At 41.2% G+C, this 19,498-nt stretch overlaps 1 protein-coding gene across 1 annotated transcript in view; it reads left to right on the forward strand.

Moving 5' to 3' along the window:
* Window positions 1-1,136: 1,136 nt before the first annotated feature.
* PCCB (propionyl-CoA carboxylase subunit beta) overlaps window positions 1,137-19,498 on the forward strand; it is a 51,820-nt gene continuing 33,458 nt past the window's right edge. The window contains exons 1-6 of the mRNA XM_016224326.2: window positions 1,137-1,331; window positions 3,945-4,064; window positions 5,317-5,385; window positions 9,444-9,500; window positions 11,668-11,781; window positions 18,509-18,619. Of these exons, the coding sequence (XP_016079812.1) occupies window positions 1,149-1,331; window positions 3,945-4,064; window positions 5,317-5,385; window positions 9,444-9,500; window positions 11,668-11,781; window positions 18,509-18,619 (654 nt within the window). The 5' untranslated portion in view covers window positions 1,137-1,148. The remainder of the gene's footprint in view (window positions 1,332-3,944; window positions 4,065-5,316; window positions 5,386-9,443; window positions 9,501-11,667; window positions 11,782-18,508; window positions 18,620-19,498) is intronic.

Consider the following 19,498-nt stretch of genomic DNA (forward strand, 5'->3'; position numbering starts at 1 on the left):
CCCCGTGCTACCAGGTCAGTCCCTTGTCCTTAAATGCAGGGACCCAAATGCAGCTCCAAGAATACTCACTATGGAGTCAGACAGATGCAGGTGGGCTTTGTCCAGCTACATGACTTCAGGCCTTGGACCCTTGGCTTTCCTGAATAACTACGTGAATGATTCCTAGGCCAGGAAGCATAAGTACTGGTGGTTAGTTCTCAGCACATAGTAGATGCTCAAAAATGTTTGCTGAATTGAATTGTATTAACATTAAAGTCCCAGGCCAGAGTTTAGACTTTACGAAGGTCCTGGCTATGAGCTGGAGCTCAAGAGGTTAATGATCAACTTTAGCAGTTTTCTGTGGCTAAAAATGTGAAATGCACATCTTGTTCTTTGCCTTGAAAACCTACCTGTTTGCTGGGGAAACATGAACAAGCTCTCAACAGTTCAGTTCTAAATCTCCTGAGAAGTGATTGTCAGACTTTAGAAAAGCATCAAAATCATCTAGGAGCCATTTGTTGAAAGACTGCTGGCTGCACCCACAGAATTTTAATTCAGTAGGTCTGGCGTGGAGTCTGAGAATTTGAAGTTTGCATTTCCAGCTCTCTCCTGGGTGATGCTGAAGCTGCTGGGCTCACACTTTGAGAACCACTCACTGGAGGTTAAGAGCCCCGTGTTCAGGAGATGGCACACAGCATATCTGTTTAAATCCTGGCTCCACCACATCTTTAGCCTTGATCAAATCACAAGACCTTTCTGTATTTCATTTACTTCATCTGTGAAATGAGGATAATAAGCTAATACAATTAAGTGCTTAAAGCCACACGTGGTCCACCGTTCAAATGTTAACCATTATCTACTTATTTCCTGGAGCAAGTGAGATGAGAAAACAAGAGGTCTAGGTAGTCAGAGAAGACAAGGACCACGGTCATCTTCTGTGTGTAGCCAGGTGGGTAGAAGATCACAGGACCGCTGCGCGTTCTCTGGAGGACGCTGCGGGGCGGCCTGGGATCTGCAATCCTTAGGCCGTCCTCCCCAGCGCGCTCAGCATTCCAGCCCAGACTCCCTGCGTCCCGCCGACGTTGCGCAGGCGCAGACCCCGCTACGTTAACGCTTGACGCGCTTGCGCACTCAGGTGCGTTGGTTGGGGGCGCGCCGGCAGGACAAATATGGCGGCGGCAATACGCGTGGCGGCGGCTGGAGCAAGGCTCAGCTATGGGGTGACCGGTCTCCGTGTCGCGGTCCGCAGCCTGTGCAGCCAGCCCGTCTCCATAAACGAGCGTATAGAGGAAAAGCGCCGCGCCGCGCTGATGGGAGGGGGCCAGCGTCGTATTGAAGCGCAGCACAAGCGAGTAAGTCCGGAGGCGACCGAGGCCGTCCCGCCCCGGCGTTCGCGACCTATCACAGCGTGGCCGGCTCGCGGCGCCCACCGCCTCGCAGCCAATCCGCGCAAAGCTGGGGAGGGGCGGGGCGAGAATGTTCACCTTGAGAACTTGCTGCCTTCGCCCAGGAGGCCGGGAGCTAGAAGATAAGCACTTTTGTGCTTTACCACTTTCTGCTTTCCCTTTGGAATGTTAGGCGGACCTCACGCTCAACAGCTATAAACTTTTGGAAAAGTTACTAATCTTTAGTAGGAGTCAGTTGATTCTAAACAGAAGATAGTAATAAGTCTCTCCTCTCAATCTTATTGTTAAAATAGAAATAGTGACGCAAGGCTAGGCACTTAATTTTTTAAAAACTCTGCTTATTCTTTTCATGCCCCATGAAAATGGTTCTTGCTCCTTTATGGAAGCAGTAAAATAAAGACGTGTGGCAGGGGAAGTCACAAAGGCAAACTGTCCCATTAACCTGGGTGGGGTGTGTGGTGCATGCGGGGAACCTGTGGGGCTGTGTCCTCAGAATACCCCTCAGCTGAGCCCTTTTAGGGTCTCAGGGTCCCAGCGGATATCCACCTGCTGGGTAGGAAAGGCACACTTCGAAAGTAGGTGTTTTTTCTGGGAGTGTTCATGTTAGTTTGTATGGCTGGAGTGAGCCGCTGAGGCACCACCACCCAGCGCCCAGGTGTTCAAGGAGAAACGCCGGCTGGGCCATTTAGCAGCAGAGGAAACTGAGGCAGATCAGTTGGTTGTCTGAGACTTGAAACTAGACTCGCTGCATTCCCCACACGTGTGTGAGTCTGGACGGATTTGCTGGATGAGTTAAATAACCAACCTGGAAAGTGCAGAAGTGACATTCTTAGAGGTGGAGGGCACTGGAAGCACAACTCACAAGTGTGGGGGAAGTGACTAGGGTGAGAGCCTGGGGTCTTCAGTGAGGAGATCTGAACCAGCCCTTTAAGTCTAAATTGAGCATTGATTTAGATGTTGTCAATTCCCTATTTGACAAGGGCCTAAAGGTGACAGTTTCTTTTGACTTTTGGGGATGAGATGTAAATTTGGTTGATAGTGTGTGGTGGTGCCAGGAGTGCTTTCCCTCCCTCCCCAGAAGTGGCTCTGCCTGGGGTGAGGGAAATTTTAGATCATCCTCTGGAAAGGCCAGTCATTGCTCCCCTGGACTCTTTCTGTTGGAGCCCTTGCTCAATTCCTCCCTGGAACATCACCCATCCTTCCCAGCAGGCAGAATCCTAATGGGTTTAGATGTAGCTTCTAGAAGCTGTTTTTCTTTTGCCAGAGCAGACTTAGTCAGGAGCCAACTTGATTTAAATCCCCACTCCAGCCCCCCCTTTTTTTAAAACAGTTTTTGGACTACTTTCTTTCCTAGGATAGATTTCCAGAAATGGAATTACTGGGTCAAAAGATATGAATATTTTAACACTCTGATATATATTGCCAAATTGCTTTCCTGAAAACTTGTTCGACTTTACACAACAGTGTGTAGGATTGCCTGTTTGTTTTAATATGACCTCATTGGCTTTAGCTACTTTTTTTAAAAAAATATATCTTTATTGATTTCAGAGAGAGGAAAGGAGAGGGAGACAGACAGAAACATCAATGATGACAGTTATTGATCGGCTGTAGCCCGCAACCCGGGCATGTGCCCTGACCGGGAATTGAACCCCGATCACCTGGATCCTAGGTTGACGCTCAACCGCTGAGCCACACCCGGCTGGGCTTTAGCTACTTTTTTAAGGGAAAAAATAGAGCCAATTTGAGGTGTTTCTTGGTGGAGAGAGTGGACATGGATGTTTGGCTTGGTCTAAAGACTTGGGAGCCTAAGCAATTGATGCTCTTGATAGGTTGAGGGCTCCAACCTCATCCCCTCTAAGAAGCATTTTTTTAAATTCCTCTCAAGTGAGTTCTTTAGCACTCTCTGCCCCACTCCATTTTTCAGCCACTCACTGCTGTGGGGTTTCTGATTCGTAACATCACTGTCAGGAGTAAAGTTCCTAAACAGGGCCCCCAAGGTAGATTAGTAGGAGAAGCCCATAAAGGATGCAGGAGAAGAATCAGGAAGTAGTCTTGGAAGTGTCCTTGGGGCTGGACCCTAGTGATGGGTGTTTCTGTGGGGTTCCCTAGAAGAAGCCTGTGAATGTGAGGGTGTAGCTTCAGACCCTTCACGAAGCCTGCTTTAGTTTTCTCCCTCCTGTTTCTCCATTCTTTTTATTATTGTTCTTTAGGTCTACAGTAAATGTTTGTGGAACTAGTTATCTTGTTCCAGGGTCAGGCTCTCCTTACCCCCACTTCCCCTCTCCACCTTTTCCACCTTTTCCACCTTCTCCACCTTCTACACCTTCTAATTACTCATTTGCCTTCCACAGTTGGTGGCTCCTGGAGTACCCTACCTACTCTGATTTTTGACTAGGTGAAGTCTACTGATAATACCTGTCTCTTGGACAGGTTGATAGAATACAGGCTTTCACGTGGGGTGAAGAGGCAAAACCTGTTCTCCTGGTCCTCCTGTGAGCATTCCTTGCTTACTGACTTTGTCTGTGATGACAACACTGAATGATTTTTGTTGCATTTTAGGGAAAGCTAACAGCCAGAGAACGGATCAGTCTCTTGCTGGACCCTGACAGTTTTGTTGAGAGCGACATGTTTGTGGAACACAGATGTGCAGATTTTGGAATGGCTGCTGATAAGAATAAGGTATCTCTTCATGATGATGTTGTGAACCTCCAAATTGTACTTTCCTGCTGTGGCCCTGCTGGCCTACCCACTAGACCATCAATTTTCAACCTTTTTCATCTCATGGCACACATAAACTAATTACTAAAATTCTGTGGCACACCAAAAAATATATTTTTTACCAATCTGACACACACAAAAAAGGTAAATATTTGATTCAGTCACACCAGACGGCTATTGTGTTGGCTTTTGTCATCTCTTTTATTTGACAATCTAAGGGAAAAGAGGTCAGGTATTGCATGTTATAAAAGTTCTGGCTGCATACCGGTTGAAAATCACTGCACTAGACTAATGAAATTCTTCTGGGACTCAGGATATATTGAAACATTTTCATGTTTGGGGCCCTGGAATTGTAAGAGAGGCACTACTGTGGCCTCCAGGTCCCCCACTTACCTTTGTCTGCAGATGAAGGAATGTGAGTGGGCTGCTCATATACCTTGTGCAGTGGGACTCTGGCTCAGTTCCCAAGACTCTGGTTGTGGGTTCAGAGTTCTCGCAGGTGTAGAATGACAAACTTGGAAGGAAAGGTGAGAAAGTCTTTTAGCTGTGTTCTGGCCTGTCTAGGCATCAAAGACCCCTAAAGACTGACCCATTGCCTCTTTGACACACTAAGTTTATGCCTTGGAGTTTTTGAGGTCAGAATCACTCACACTGCTTCTTTCAGTTGGGTGTTCCCTGTGAGTGTTGCTGAGTTCTTTGGACTCACTTTGGTCGGTTTTCTTCAGGTTTGCATATATGCTGTTTGTGACCAAAGATGTGTAAACTTGGCACCAAACCAGCTGGCTCCATTTGGGCCATTATGGGCCACACAGTGATTGCCGGGATTTCAAACAAAATGATAGGTTTGCCTTTCTAACATTTGTGGGTGGGGTGTGGGGTTTTGTAGAAGTTGCCATGTTTTTTTATATGCCCGTTTCCTTCCTGTGAGCCTTTGATAGTGACAACCCTAGAGAGTCTCTTGATTGTTCTGCTTTTCGGAAGGAGATGAGGCCTAAGACTGCAGCACCCTTCATTTCTATTAAAGCAGTAGCCCAGTGCTTGCTGTTGCAGATCTGAGGGGGGAGGGAGATTTCTTCGTGTTCTAATTCATATTGAATTTTAAACAATTTGGGGTGTTTTCCTGGGGTGGGCATCTTTCATTGGGGCATAATTGCTAAATTTTTAAAAAGAAATGTTTGTGTTTTGAACCTTTATTTTATTATTTTTCTGGTAGTTTCCTGGAGACAGTGTGGTCACTGGACGGGGCCGAATAAATGGAAGATTGGTTTACGTCTTCAGTCAGGTATTTCATAACTCCAATAGGTGGAGCTTTCCTTGAGGGCAGAGCCAGGAGCAAAATATGTGTGAGAAGGAAACAGCTGTGGGGAATGAAAAACTTGCATGTAGCTTGGGGCAGATGTGGGATTTACTTTCTCTTTTTCAGCGCATGTGTCTGCAATATTATGCTATGTGTTTTTTCTTAGGGAGACAGAATCCCTAGTCTGTTTGGGGGAGGATCACAGGGCAGTAATGCTGTGAGTCTTGGCAGGCTGATTGTGTGCCTGGAGGGCAGCTATGTCCTGGGCAGGGTGTGTGGACCTGAGAGACCTTGATGCAGCTTGGGCAGAGGGGACTTGACTCTCAGAACCACGGACCCCTGAATTTTTGGTTTTCATGAAAGTGTTCAAACATGTTTTATCAAGCTGAATCAAAACAGATACAGTTTCTTCACACTGAGACCATAGGAGAATGTAGTAGGCAGAATAATGGCCCCCAAAGATGTCCAAGTCCTAATCCCTGAAACCTGTGAATATGTTACCTTACATGGAAAGGGGAATTAAGCTTGTAGGTAGAATTAATATTGTTAATAAGCTCACCTTAAAATAGAGTAGCCTGGGTTAGGCCCAATGTAATCACAAGCGTCCTTAAAAGTGGAAGAAAGAGGCAAAGGAGATGTGAGAAGGACTTGACCTGCCATTACTGGCTTAGAAGATGCAGGAAGGGGGGTCACGAGCAAAGGAGTATGGAAGATCTCAAAAGCTGGAAAAGGCAAGAAAACAGATTATTCCTTGGAACCTCCAGAAAGGAGCATAGCGCTGCTAGCCTTGATTTTAACCCAGTAAGACCCATGTAGGACTTTTAAATTACAGAACTGTAAGGTAATACATTTATGTTGTTTCAAGCCACTGAATTTATGGTAATTTGTTACAGCAGCAACAAATTGTATTAGAAAACTAACACAAAGAACATGTTGTTGCTATTTTGGGTTTGATTTTTCCCCCTCTTCTGAGAGGTGGAAATAAACATACATACATATTTATTAGACCTACAGTTACAGAATTTGTTTAGAAACCTAACATGTTTTCTGAGTTTAATATTAAAATAATTATGCTTGGCTAATTTTGAATTTATTGTATTTAGACAATGCTCATTTGCTAATTGAGTTAACTTTGAAATGTTTTGAAACTGTTATAAGTGGGTCTATCAAATACTTAACTAGAAGGAATTCTCTCTTTGTGTGTGTGTGTGTAATTTACGAGAGCTAGGCAAAAACTTGTACAGAAGGAACAATTAATAAGATAGCTCGAGCCCTGGCTGGTTTGGCTCAGTGGTTAGGGTGTCGGCCCTCGGACTGAAGGACCCCAGGTTTGATTCCAGCCGAGAGCACGTACCTCCTTTGCAGGCTCGGCCCTAATCGGGGCTCGTGCAGGGGCCAACCAATAGATGTGTCTCTCTCACATCGATGTTTCTCTCTCTCTCTTCTACTCTCTCTGACAAGCAATGGAAAAAATATCCTCGGGTGATGATAAAAAAAAAAAAAAAGATAAAAATTTACCTAAGCAGCACATTTGAGCACCTCTTATGCCCATGAGGTAAGGAGGGGAGTTGGGGCTGGTGGTAGTGACTGAGACAGTTCTTCCTCTGAATAAGCTAATCATTTTTTAGATTGAATGGGCCTGAACAGAATCCATTGCAGTACAGATAGGGTGAGAGAGGTTCTGGGCAGGTGTTATGGGCTCAGGACAAGGGAAGCTCACATCTAGGATTGAGAAAAGTTTTAGGGAAAATGGAACATTTGAAATAGGCCCTGAAGGATACTGAGGGTGGGGAGTGATCCTCAAAATGTTAATATTGTTACTGAAAAAGGGACATGGCCCTTAGCGAGTCTGCCTAGGGCCAGCCAGTAGCATGTGGGTTCTTGACTTCATGCAGGAAAGGTTTCACAGTATGAGTCCAGGTGATTTTGAGAAGACGTTTATTAAAGCTGGATACAGGGAAACAGGAAGAGTTTAGGTTAGAAGAAGCAACCGGAGAGCCTAGGCAGGGCTGCTTTGGCTCTCTAGAAATGTTATAGGAAAGAAATGGACCTAGGCAGGGCTGCTTTGGTTCACTGAGAAGTCAGAGAAAAGGGTACCTTGGTAGACAGTTAAGGGGTTTACCCATGACGAGCTACTGTTGCCCATTGCTCTCCTGGTTGCAAGTATCTTGGGGACCCATTGAGTTTAGGAGATGCATGCCTGTTGGAGAAGAAGAGGGGAAAGGGAAAAGTGGGGGTGTGCTCCAGGGAGGGAGAGAGGGTGCTGGGACCTTCTTTTTGAGGGCTTTTAAAGGCTAGGAGTTTAGGGGCGGCCTTAGGGAAGGATCTCAGTACAATATTCATCAGCTCTTCCAGGTGTATCCTTTCAGGGTCATGGTCTCCACTGATTGGTCGGTGTCAGGCAGGGAGTCATTAGTCATTGCACTTGGTGGTCCTGGCATGCCTACCTAGTTTTGCTGCTTTTCTGGGCCTGGGGCTGAAATACAATTGAGGCCTAGATGTTATCTCTAGAGAGGTGACCTTCTGTATCTGGCTGTAAATTACTGGGCCAGTTTTGTTCGGCTATCTGTCTCGGTTTCTCCATTCCACTTGCTAAGGAATTTTCCTAGTCTCTTACTATCCTGCCTCAATATCTGTAGGCGCTTTTTCTGGGGAGGATATTTTTCCATTGCTTTTCAGAGAGAGTGGAAGGGGGGGAGAGAGAGAGAGAGAGAGAGAGAAAGAAAAATCGATGTGAGAGAGACACATTGATTGGCTGCCTCATGCCCACACCCCGACTGGGGCTGGGGATCCAACCTGCAATTAAGGTATGTGCCCTTGGCTGGAATCTAACCCAGGACCCTTCAGTCTGAGGGCCAACGCTCTAACCACTGAGCCAAACTGGCTAGGGCAGGAGCTTCTGTTTTTCCAGAGGAACAGCCTCAGTCCCTTGCCTGATAATTGGCTGTAGGGGTGTGTTTTGGAGGGAGGGGAGTAGGAAGAAAGGAGGAGCTAGTGCTGGTTCATCATTTAGTGTATAAGTTCCTAATCTCGCCTATTTTCAGCTTCACCTTTTTCTTCTTTTGCTGCTGGTGATTGTGAGTGCAGAGAGGAAGAGAGGGAGAGGAAACATCGATTGGTTGCCTCCCGTATAAGCCCTGACCAAGGATTGAACCCAAAACCTAGGTGTGTGCCCTGACTGGGAATTGAACCCAGAACCTTTATGGTGCATGGGATGACGCTCCAACCAACTGACCCACCTGGCCAGAGCCCTCTCTGGTTAAGTTTCTTTAGAGAATAAAGCTTTCTCCTCTCAAAGTGAAGGAGAGGCCCTGTGGGGTCTAACTGCTCCTAACACAGACTTTGTATTAATTTGCTTTTCTCCCTCCACACCCTTGCCCCTTTTCAGGGTTCCTGGGTTGTCCCTTCCTTGTGGTTTCTCCCTCTGCAGGTGCATAGCCTTTTATTTGCTCCCAGTCAGATATTCTTGTGCTTTCAATTCTCCTCAGATTTGTTCAGTTTCTTTTCTGCTGCTGTTTCCTCTTCCTTTTTTGGCCCTCATGTGCTGAATCTGTTTTTAATTCCCCGCTGTCTTTTGGGGGGTGGGGTTTAGGAAGGAGGTCATTTCTACAAGAAGCCCTTCGCATGAAAATCCATAAGCAAGAGGAAGCAGTAAGGGCTCTGATTTACTTTTCACCTCCCTTGTCAAAACAGCAAATGTTTCCTAGTAGTAGAGATGCCTGTTTGACAACCCATAGAATCTGATTTTTGTTAATTCTGTATGAAAAGTTTTTCCTTTCTTCAGAGCTACAAATCATTTTTGTAGAACAAAGACTAGGTCTTTTGGTCTTGACAATAGATGAACTCCCTTAAAGAGAGTCACTATTCTGTGAAATAATTTATAAATCAGATGTAAACATTTTTTTTAACTTCTGAAAATCCTTTAAAAACTATGAATTTTCTGTTTCCTCCTCCTACTGGGTCTTCATCCCTGGCTATAGTCACTAATATAGTCACTATATTTGTTGATTTGTGTGTTTGTTTGTTTTTTTGTTTCTTTTTAGGATTTTACAGTTTTTGGAGGTAGTTTGTCAGGAGCACATGCCCAAAAGATCTGCAAAGTAAGTATTTAATAGTAACAACAAACACAGTACTTTCCTTAGTCACATAGTGCATATTGAGTATCTTTGGGGTGCAAGACTCTGAGCTGAGTATGTGAGGTGGGACAGAGGTATGCAAGATGTGCTACCTTTAGTACAGGGCAGGAGTTCTTAACATTTTTTGTACTATGGACCTCTTTGGCAGGCTGGTGAAGCCTGGACTCACATTTTTTTACATGCTTAGAATAAAATATGTAGGACTACAAAGGATTAAAAATATTTTTTAAAAACAGCGTATTTGTTGTATATGTGCTTTATTAGTTCATTGAATAACAAGATTTAGCAGTGGATCTAAAGTGCTCTAATTTCAAGTGGGCATGAATGAAAATGGTATTTCAAGATATATGCAACAACTTTAACATGGCACAGAAATATATGTGGCTGCTATTAATGGCAAAGCCACAGGTATTTCTAATAATTATGTGGTTCTTGGTCTGTATTCATAATTGAAGGAAATACTAAAGATCAGATAGAGTTAATAAAGATACAGATGTACATTTTTTCCCCCCATTCAATTTCATTGGCTCTCTAAATTCTATTCACAGATGCCTTGGGGTTCTGAGGACCCCAGGTAAAGAACCCACAGTCTCGGTGGAGAGACCAGGTGCTAAAAGATAAAGAGCAGTGCAAGGATTACATGATGGTATTTTAATAACAATGCTTGAGATGAGATGCTCTGGGGATGAATAAAAGTGTAGATAATATTTGGAGAATTCTGGAGTTAAAAGTAGAGTTGACTAGTAGTAGCTAGGCTGGGCTTTCCTGTGTAATGGAACACCTGGGTTGTAGTCACGGTCCTGTCATTTATTACTCCTGAGACCTTGGGCCTATCACTTAACTTTTTTTTTTTTTTAATGTTTTTATTGATTTCAGAGAGAGAAAGGGAGAGGGAGAGAGAGAGAAACATCAGTGATGAGAGAGAGTCATTGATAGGCTGCCTCCTGCATACCCTCCACTGGGGATTGAGCCTGAAACCCGGGCATAAGCCCTGGCCAGGAATCACTGTGACCCCCTCGTTCCCAGGTCGATGCTTAACCACTGAGCCATGCAGGCTGGCCCATCACTTACCTTTTAAACCTTCTAATTTTTCTCTTTTACTGCTTCTGTTATGATTGTTAACTGAGATCATGGAAGTCAAAATGCTTTGTAAACTGTCAAGGGCTGTTACGAATATTGCTCATTAGGCTGTCAGCTACTGACCCATGAGGAAAATCTGTCTCAGAAGTAAAAGCAGGGCTGGGTCAGTCCTCAGGTTAACAGATGAGTCCACATTTACTTTCATGAAAATACTTCTTTGCCATTCTGTCTATCTGTTCTTTCAAAAGAGTAACTGGGAGCACAACTGGCTGCTAAAACATATTACAGTCATGTGCCGCTTAACAATGGGGATATGTTCTGAGAAATGCATTGTTAGGCGGTTTTGTCGTTGTGCGAACATCAGAGTGTTCTTACATAAATCCAGATGGCATAGCCTACCACACACCTAGGCTATATGGAATAACCTATTCCATCTAGGCTACAAACCTGTACAGCATGTTAATGTACAAAACAATGTGAGATTAAATCAAGCACAAGAGAAAGGTGTACTATAGTAAATACATAAGCCGGTGACGTGGTTGTCACTAACAAGTATCAGGTACTGTACCTGCTATACTTTTTTATAGGACTGGCAGCTCTAGGTTTGTTTACACTAGCATCACCACAAACACATGAGTAATGCATTGTGCTATCCGATTACGACAACTATAACATCACTAGGCAATAGGAATTTTTCAACTTCATTACAATCTTATGGGACCACTATTGTATATGTGGTCCATCACTGACTAAATGTTATGTGTGCATAGCTATAGCCTGGGCCTGTGGCTCTAGAAATGGTCATGAGCAGTCTTATCCCCTGCCGATGGGAAGTACTTTGGCTCTCAGATGTTTGGGCGTCTTTAGCCCTTTAAATATCTGGTTCTCTGTCTTCCATGAAGGTACCGAATCATCATGGGGAATGAAGCCAGTGTTACTGTTCTTGAAAAGTGCTCTCAGAACATTGTACAGTAAACACTGTGGTTCTTTGTAAATGCTGTTTTTGATAACAGGATCAGTTGTCTCACAAAAGATCTCTCTACTCTCTCAGATCATGGACCAGGCCATGACAGTGGGAGCTCCAGTGATTGGGCTGAATGACTCTGGGGGAGCACGGATCCAAGAGGGAGTAGAGTCTTTGGCTGGCTATGCAGACATCTTTCTGGTGAGAAACCTGTCTATAGAGAATAGAGAGTGAAAAAGTACAGGGCTTAGTTCTCTAAACTATGTCCTGGTCAGAGCTTTTCTATCTCATTGTTTTCTGCCCTATTGTACCTGTTCTGTGGCTTCTTTCTGTGTCACCAGGAATAGCATGAAGGGTGGATGAAAGAGAGTAGGTGGGGAGGTTTTTAAAATTTTTTTCCTATAGAGAGGCCCTCATAGGGGGAAAACAAAATTCAAGACCATTCATAAGAGAAAGTTGCTAAAATATTTTTTTTCCTCAAAAGCAAGGGTGAGAGAATAAGGTGCAGATTAACTGATTTGCTGGAATTAGGAATTTAAAACAATGCAGTGCTTTTTATTTTTTGATTAAAACATAACAAGATCATTATACAAAGTTCAAGCTGTAGTACAAAGAAAGAAATCACCCCAAATCCTACCATTTAGAAATATTTGGTGAACATCATTTCAGATATCTTTTTGTTTACACAGACTAAATTAAAGAGAAAGAAATGAAAAGAAACACACAAAAATTAACTGTTTTTTGAAGTAGGAAGTATATTGTGAGAGATATAGTAAGGAAGATTGGGGTGAGGGAGAGAGATACTGCCAGATGGAAACTTGAGAAAAGGGACAGATCATCATTTCCAGGGAGGGGAGGAAAGAGAGAGAGGAAGGAAGGAGACAGGCAGACATTGTTTACAATCAGGGCAGCTGTTCTTGTCATCCCCTGGCCTGCAGGCTTATGAGGGTTTTTATCCTTGGCTACTGCCCTTTGGAATCAGTCAGAAAAATGTGTGTTTACTTTGTGTAAGATACTCTGCGAGTTGTGGGAGCACTTGTGTTAGTTGAGAAGCCACATTGTAGATCTTAAACCTAGTTTTTAATCTTTAAACTTGAGCTCCAGGGATAACCCACTGGGGAGAATTAGTTTTTTGGGTGGCTTGGCTGTAACAGTTTAGGCCTGGAAGGTCCACTTTGGCCCCTGGCCTGGAAGTCATGCCTGTGTTAGAAACGAGGGAAAGAAAGAATGGCCCTAAGAGAAGTGGCAGTAAACCGTCACATTTTAGAGCTGGATTGGATTTTAGAATATCATCTAGACTAACTCACCTGGGGCAGTTGGGTTTTCTTTTGTTTTCAGGGGATAGGCTTTAGTGACGTCAAGATCTGCATTGCTTAATTAATAATTTGCTAGTGCTGCTTATTATAACTTCACCTCCACCCTCTTCTTCCTGCCTGTACTGTTATTTCTGTTACTTTCTTGTAACTTTATTTTGATATAATTTCAAACTTTATAGAAAAATTGCAAAAAGTATGAGGGATTCCCATATGTCCATTACCCAGATTTACCCGTTGTTTACATTTTGCCCATTTGCTCTATCATTCTCTCTCCATATGGACATATTTGTATGTTATATTTTTCTGAAACATTTGGGAGTAAGTTGGAGATTGTGCCTCCTTTATCTCTTAAATCCTTCATTGTGTATTTCTTAAGAAAGCACATTCTCTTATTTAACCAGGGTATAATAATATAAATCAGGAAACTTAACATTGATTCATCAATATTATTCTTATCCATGGTCCTTATTCAGATTTCATCAAATGATCCTAATAAAGCTCTCTATAACTTTTTTCACCCTCACTGTCTAGGAACCAATCCAGGATCAAGTGCTGCCTTTAGTTGTCATATCTCTTTAATATTCTTTAACCTGGAGCAGTTTTTCAGTTATTTTTGGACTCCATGACTTTGACGTTTTAAAAAAACAGATTAATTGAGATATAATTTACAAATCATAAAGTCAGTCCATTGTAAGCATACAATTCAATGATTTTTAATAAATTTATAGAGTTGTATAACCCTCACCACAATCCAGTTTCAGAACCTTTCCCTCCAAAAAGGTCCCTCCTGCCTGTTTGCAGTCAATGCCTGCCCAGCTGAAGGCAGACACTGACCAGCTTTCTCTCGCTACAGTTTTTGTGTCTGACTCTTTTCATTTAAAATGTTTTTTGAGGTTCAGTCATATTGTACTATGTATTGGTGGTTCATTTCTTTTTATTGATGAATAATATTTTATATGGATATAATTATCAGGGAAATGTAAATCAAAACCACAATGAGATACCACTTCACACCTTCAGAATGGCTTGGCTATTAAGAATTCAACAGGGGGAGTGTTGGGAGGAGGTAAGGGAATTGAGCAAAAAAAAAGAAAGAACTCGTGGACATGGACAACAGTGTGGTGATTGCGGTGGGGGAAAGGGATGGGTGGAGGTGGAAGAGGGCAGAGGGGATAAATGATGATAAAAAGCAAAAAAGAATTGAACAAATAAGTGTTGGCAACGATGTAAAGAAAAGGGAACCCTCATGTACAATAGGGATTATAAATTGGTGTAGTCACTAGGGAAAATAGTTGAAGATTCCTCAAAAATTTAAAACTAGAACTATCATAGGACCTAGGAGTTCCATTTCTGGATATTTATCTTCAGAAAACAAAAACATTAATTCAAAAGGATATATGCACCTCTATGTTTATTGCTGCAGAAAACAAAAACACTAATTCAAAAAGATATATGTACCTCTATGTTTATTTTAGCATTATTTACAATAGCCAAGATATGGAAGCAACCTAGGTATTCATCGATAGATGAATGAAGATGTGAGATACACACACACACACACACACAGGAATATTGTATTAATATTCCACCAATAAAAAAGAATGAAATCTTGCCATTTGTGACATGTATGGACCTAGTGGGTATTATGCTAAGTGAAATAAGTCAGACAAGAAGGACAAATATGATCTCATGTGAAATCTTAAAAAACTAAGCAAATGAACAAACAAAGCAAAAAGACTTGTAGAAACAGAAAAAATTGATAGTTGCCAGAGGGAAAGGGAGTAGGGGCATTGGCAAAAAAAGGTGAAGAGGGATAATATAAATACATGTTTGGTAGAATTCACTAGTGAAAAGGAAGGAGCTCCAAGGAGCTGTACAAAATGAAAACTTTTATATACAGAAGGGAACAGGAACAAAGAAGTTATATTAGGCCAAAAAGCCGATCGATTATGGCAAGGTTACTTTCCTTTAGGGGGTGGCAGGGATCCATCAGTTAGATTACTTAACTAGTGCTGGTCAGGTGGGAGGAAAAAAAGTAAAAGTGTTCTAAAAGTCACTGGACAAGCTTACAAGAAGATAAACTTGAGTTGATGGTATAAATAATAAAGCGAGAATCAAATACTATAAATGATAAATTAAAAAGGGCCTTTGGGATGAGGAGGTTGGCAGGATAGAAAAATGTGTTACCAGTACAATGAAGGAGGCATACCAGCTCTCTATGGACAGTTGCATTATAATCATATACTTTATTATTCAAGAATACATGTGATTCCAAATTTATACAATGCGATGATGGTACTTTCCAAACCAAAAAATGCTGCTGTGAATATTTGTGTAGAACTCTGTGTGGACATTATGTTTTCATTACCCTTGAGTATAGATACTTGAGGGTGGATTATTTTTAAAAAAAATATTTTTCAATTACAGTTGAAAAATACAATATTATACTAGTTTCGGGTATACAATACAGTGATTAAACATTTATATACCTTATGAAGTGATCACCTCAGTAAGTCTGGTACCCATACATAGTTATTACAATATTATTGACTATATTCTGTATGCTGTACTTTATATCCCCATGACTATTTTTATAACTGACAATTTGTTCTTAATTCCTTTCACCCTTTTCACCCATTTCTCCAGCTCCCTAAGAGTGCATATCTTATAAGATGTGGGTCTTATAAATATATAACTTTTTAAGAAACCAAAATGAATGTACCATTTTACATTACCACAAACAATGTATTGAGCATTTCATATTCTCTGCAACCTTGCCAACACTTAGTATTGTCAGTCTTTTTTATTTTGTAAAGTCCTACAGTCTTGTTCTTCTTAAAAACTGTTTTGACTATTCTGGATCCTTTACATTTCCATATAAAATTCTTCATCAGTGTCAACTATACAGAAATGCTTGACGAAATTTGATAAAAACTATATTGAGTCAGTAGATCAATTTTGCAGAAATTTATATTTTAACATTTTGAGTTTTCTACTCCATGTCGATGGAATGTTTCTCCATTTATTTAGGTCATCTTTAATTTATATCAACAATATTTTATAATTTTTAGCATGCATGTTTTACACTTTTTATTTATACCTAAGCATTTTATAATTTTTTAATGCTATTGTGAATGAAATTGTTTTAATTTCCTTTTGGGTTGCTCTTTGCAAGTGTGTAGAAACACAATTGACCCTTTAGTCCAAGGACTGACCCTCTAATCAGAGAGCTAAACCTTTGGCTAGGTCCAGGTCATGTTTCTTAATCTATTCAGTCATCCCTATGTATTTTTATTGGAATATTTAATCCATTTACACTTAAAGTAATTATTGATAAGTATGTACTTATTGACATTTCGTTAATTGTTTTTTGGTTGTTTTTGTAGTTCTCTGATTCTTCTTCTCTTGATCTGTTCCCTTCTGTATATCACAATTTCTTTATCCATTCAGTCATTGATGAATTTGTAGGTTGTTCCCATATCTTGGCTCTTAAAAATAATGTTTCAATGATCATGGTAGTGCTTATATATCTTTTCAAGTTCATGTTTTTATTTTATTCAGATAAGTACCCAGAAGTAGAATTGCTGGATCATATTGTAGTTCTATTTTTAGTGACTGTACCAGTTTACTTTCCCACCAATAGTGCACAGGGTTTCTTTGTCTCCATATCCTTGCCAACACTTGTTATTTTTAGTTTTTTTTTTTAATGATAGCCTTTCTGACAGATGTGAGGTGATATCTCATGTGGTTTTGATTTTCATTTTCCTGATGATTAGAAATGTTCAGTATCTTGTCATGTACCTGTTGGCCTTCTGAATGTCTTCTTCAGAAAAAATGTCTGGTTAGATCCTCTGCCCATTTTTTAATCTTTTTTTTTTTTTTTGCTATTAAGTTGTATGAGTTATTTACATATTTTGTATATTAGCCCCTAATCAGATACATGATTTTCAGTGTTGTCTCCCATTTCATGGGTAGTCTTTTCATTACGTTGATTGTTTCCTTTGCTGTGCATAAGCTTTTTAGTTTGATATAGTCTGTAATCTCTCATATTTTTGATTTTGTTGCTTTTGCTTTTAGTGTCAGATTAAGAAAATTATTGCAAGACCTTTGTCAAGGAGCTTACCACCTAAGTTTTTTGCTAAGTGTTTTATGTTCGAGTCTTTAATTCATGTTGAGTTTATTTCTGCATATAGTGTAAGATAGTGGTCTAGTTTCATTCTTTTGCATGTGGCTCTCCAGCTTTTTTAGGACCATTTATTGACGAAGTAACCGCTTGAGCTAAAGCCGACCCATAGGTCCATTTATTGAAGACTCTCCTTTCTTCATTGTATATTCTTGGCTCCTTTGTCATTAAATAATTGACCTTATATGTATGGGTTTACTTCTGGGCACTCTATTCTGCTTCATTGATCTGTGTCTGTTTTTAATTTAATACTACATTGTTTTGATTACTATAGCTTTGTAATATATTTTGGAAGCAGCTAGTGTGATGCCTCCAGGTTTCTTCTATATCAGGATTGCTTTGGCTACTTGGTTTTTTTCATAGTTTCATACAGATTTTAGGATTTCTCTGTTCTATTGTGAGAAATGCTGTTGGAATTTTGATAGGGATTGCACTGAGTCCATAGATTGGGTAGTGTGCACATTTTAACAATATTCTTCTAATCTGTGAACATGGAATTTTTTGTGTGTCTTCCATTTCTGTCATTAATTTCTCATAATTTTCAATATAAAGGTCTTTCATCCCCTTGGTGAACTTTATTCCAAGGTATTTTATTATTATTATTATTTTTGTTAATCCTCACCTGAGGATATTTTTCCCACTGCTTTTCAGAGAGCGTGGAAGGGAGGGGGAAGAGAGAAACATCAGTGTGACATTATTTTTTTTAAGCTGATGGGGCTCAGGGTAAGGAAAGAAGTTGGGGGTTGGGCAAGGAGTCATTGGGCCCTTATCTTGCCTGGATCCTCTAGCCCCACTCTTGTCTTTCCTGGGAGATAGACTGAGGCTTGACCCTTCACAACATTGTTGTCTTCATGGAGCCTTTCTGGCTCCTCCTACCTACATCTTCCCATATGCTCTGTCATGGGGTGGGCAGACCTTGAAAACTCTGAGTAAAGTAGCATCTGCCTCTTAGCCTTGCCTTATAACTGCTGAGTATCCTCTGTGGAGGTTGTGAAAGGACTCCAAATAGAAGTTAGGGCTCCAGGATAAGTGCTATTCCTGTATGTTCTGCCTAAAGTTCTCATTCATCCTTCCAGACAGCTTTGTGGAGATACGGGTGCTGAGCCTCAGGTGTGTTTGGAGCTTGGGTGAGATTGGTAGGGCTCAAGTTCTGGTGGAGTTCAAGTTCTGGTGGAGCTTTTGGGAAACTACTGCCAAGGAGGGAGAGGAGAAAGGGTATTTGCCCCAGAAAGTAATATGCCAACTATCACACTTGTTTTGGGGACAAATTGCATATGTAGTTTTGGAAGAAATTATACTGATTAGGTTTCTTGCCTCCAGGATAGAATTTCTGTGAGTAAAAGAGTAATTTTATTGTTGCCTTTATCTTTCTGCAAATAATGCCTCAAACACCTCTGTAACGGATACCTTTACCTTTCTCTTTTGGCAGAGGAATGTCATGGCATCCGGAGTCATCCCTCAGATTTCTCTGATCATGGGCCCATGTGCTGGTGGGGCTGTCTACTCCCCAGCCCTGACAGACTTCACGTTCATGGTAAAGGTAAGAAAGAAAGACCTGTTTCTCCTGCCCTTTGAGAGTTGTGTAATACCTCACCTGAAGTAAAAATAATTCCTGACCCAGATCTGGGTTGTTATCTGCATTCTCATTGGCTTTCAGCTTAGTGATGATAAGGTCTTAGTGGAGAAAAGGTTTTGGCACAAAACCTGTAGCTTGTGGGGGTTCAGTGGCAGAATGCACTTGTATACTTCATTGGTGGGTGATTTTACTTGTTGATCTGAATTGCAAATGATTTTCAGGTAATCAGAGGATCCTGTTGTCTGCCCAGACAGGTGATTGTTTACTGAATCCTATTCAGAAAGGTTCTCATGGAAGTCTTTTCTATAATCTTCTTTATTAGGAAGTTGTTTCTTATGACCCACCTTTATTTCTTTGGCTGTTTGCCATTTTATTACATTTTGTCTATAATGGTAATGGTAAATCTGATCTCCAACTTCATTTTGAAAGATGCATATCTTTACTACATGGAGTGATATTTTTAAATGATTTTTAAATGAAGCCTACTTGAATTTATACATGGGTAATTACCCTTAACCTAATATCATTAAAAAATATCAGTCTTTTCCTCTTAAAATATTTTTAACAACAATGAACAGTAAATGCCAAGACAGAAAGACTGGGGGGTGGGGGAGTAGATAGTCATCAATATGAGGAGAACAGTGTAAATAGGAAACCCTTTTTTTCTCTTTAGTAGTTTTGCAATAGGAATTCAGAGGTTTAGAAAAGTGTTTACTCTTTGACCCAAGTCTTCTGTTTTTAGTGACAGATTGAAAGCAGTCTAAATGTTCAGCAACAGAAGTGGGCTTTAAAAGTTGACCTGAGCACATCTCTTCCCGAACAAAGCAGAACTCCCTCACCTTT

This window comes from Miniopterus natalensis, chromosome 15, assembly GCF_054644295.1.
Source record: "Miniopterus natalensis isolate mMinNat1 chromosome 15, mMinNat1.hap1, whole genome shotgun sequence".
Lineage (NCBI taxonomy): Eukaryota > Metazoa > Chordata > Mammalia > Chiroptera > Miniopteridae > Miniopterus > Miniopterus natalensis.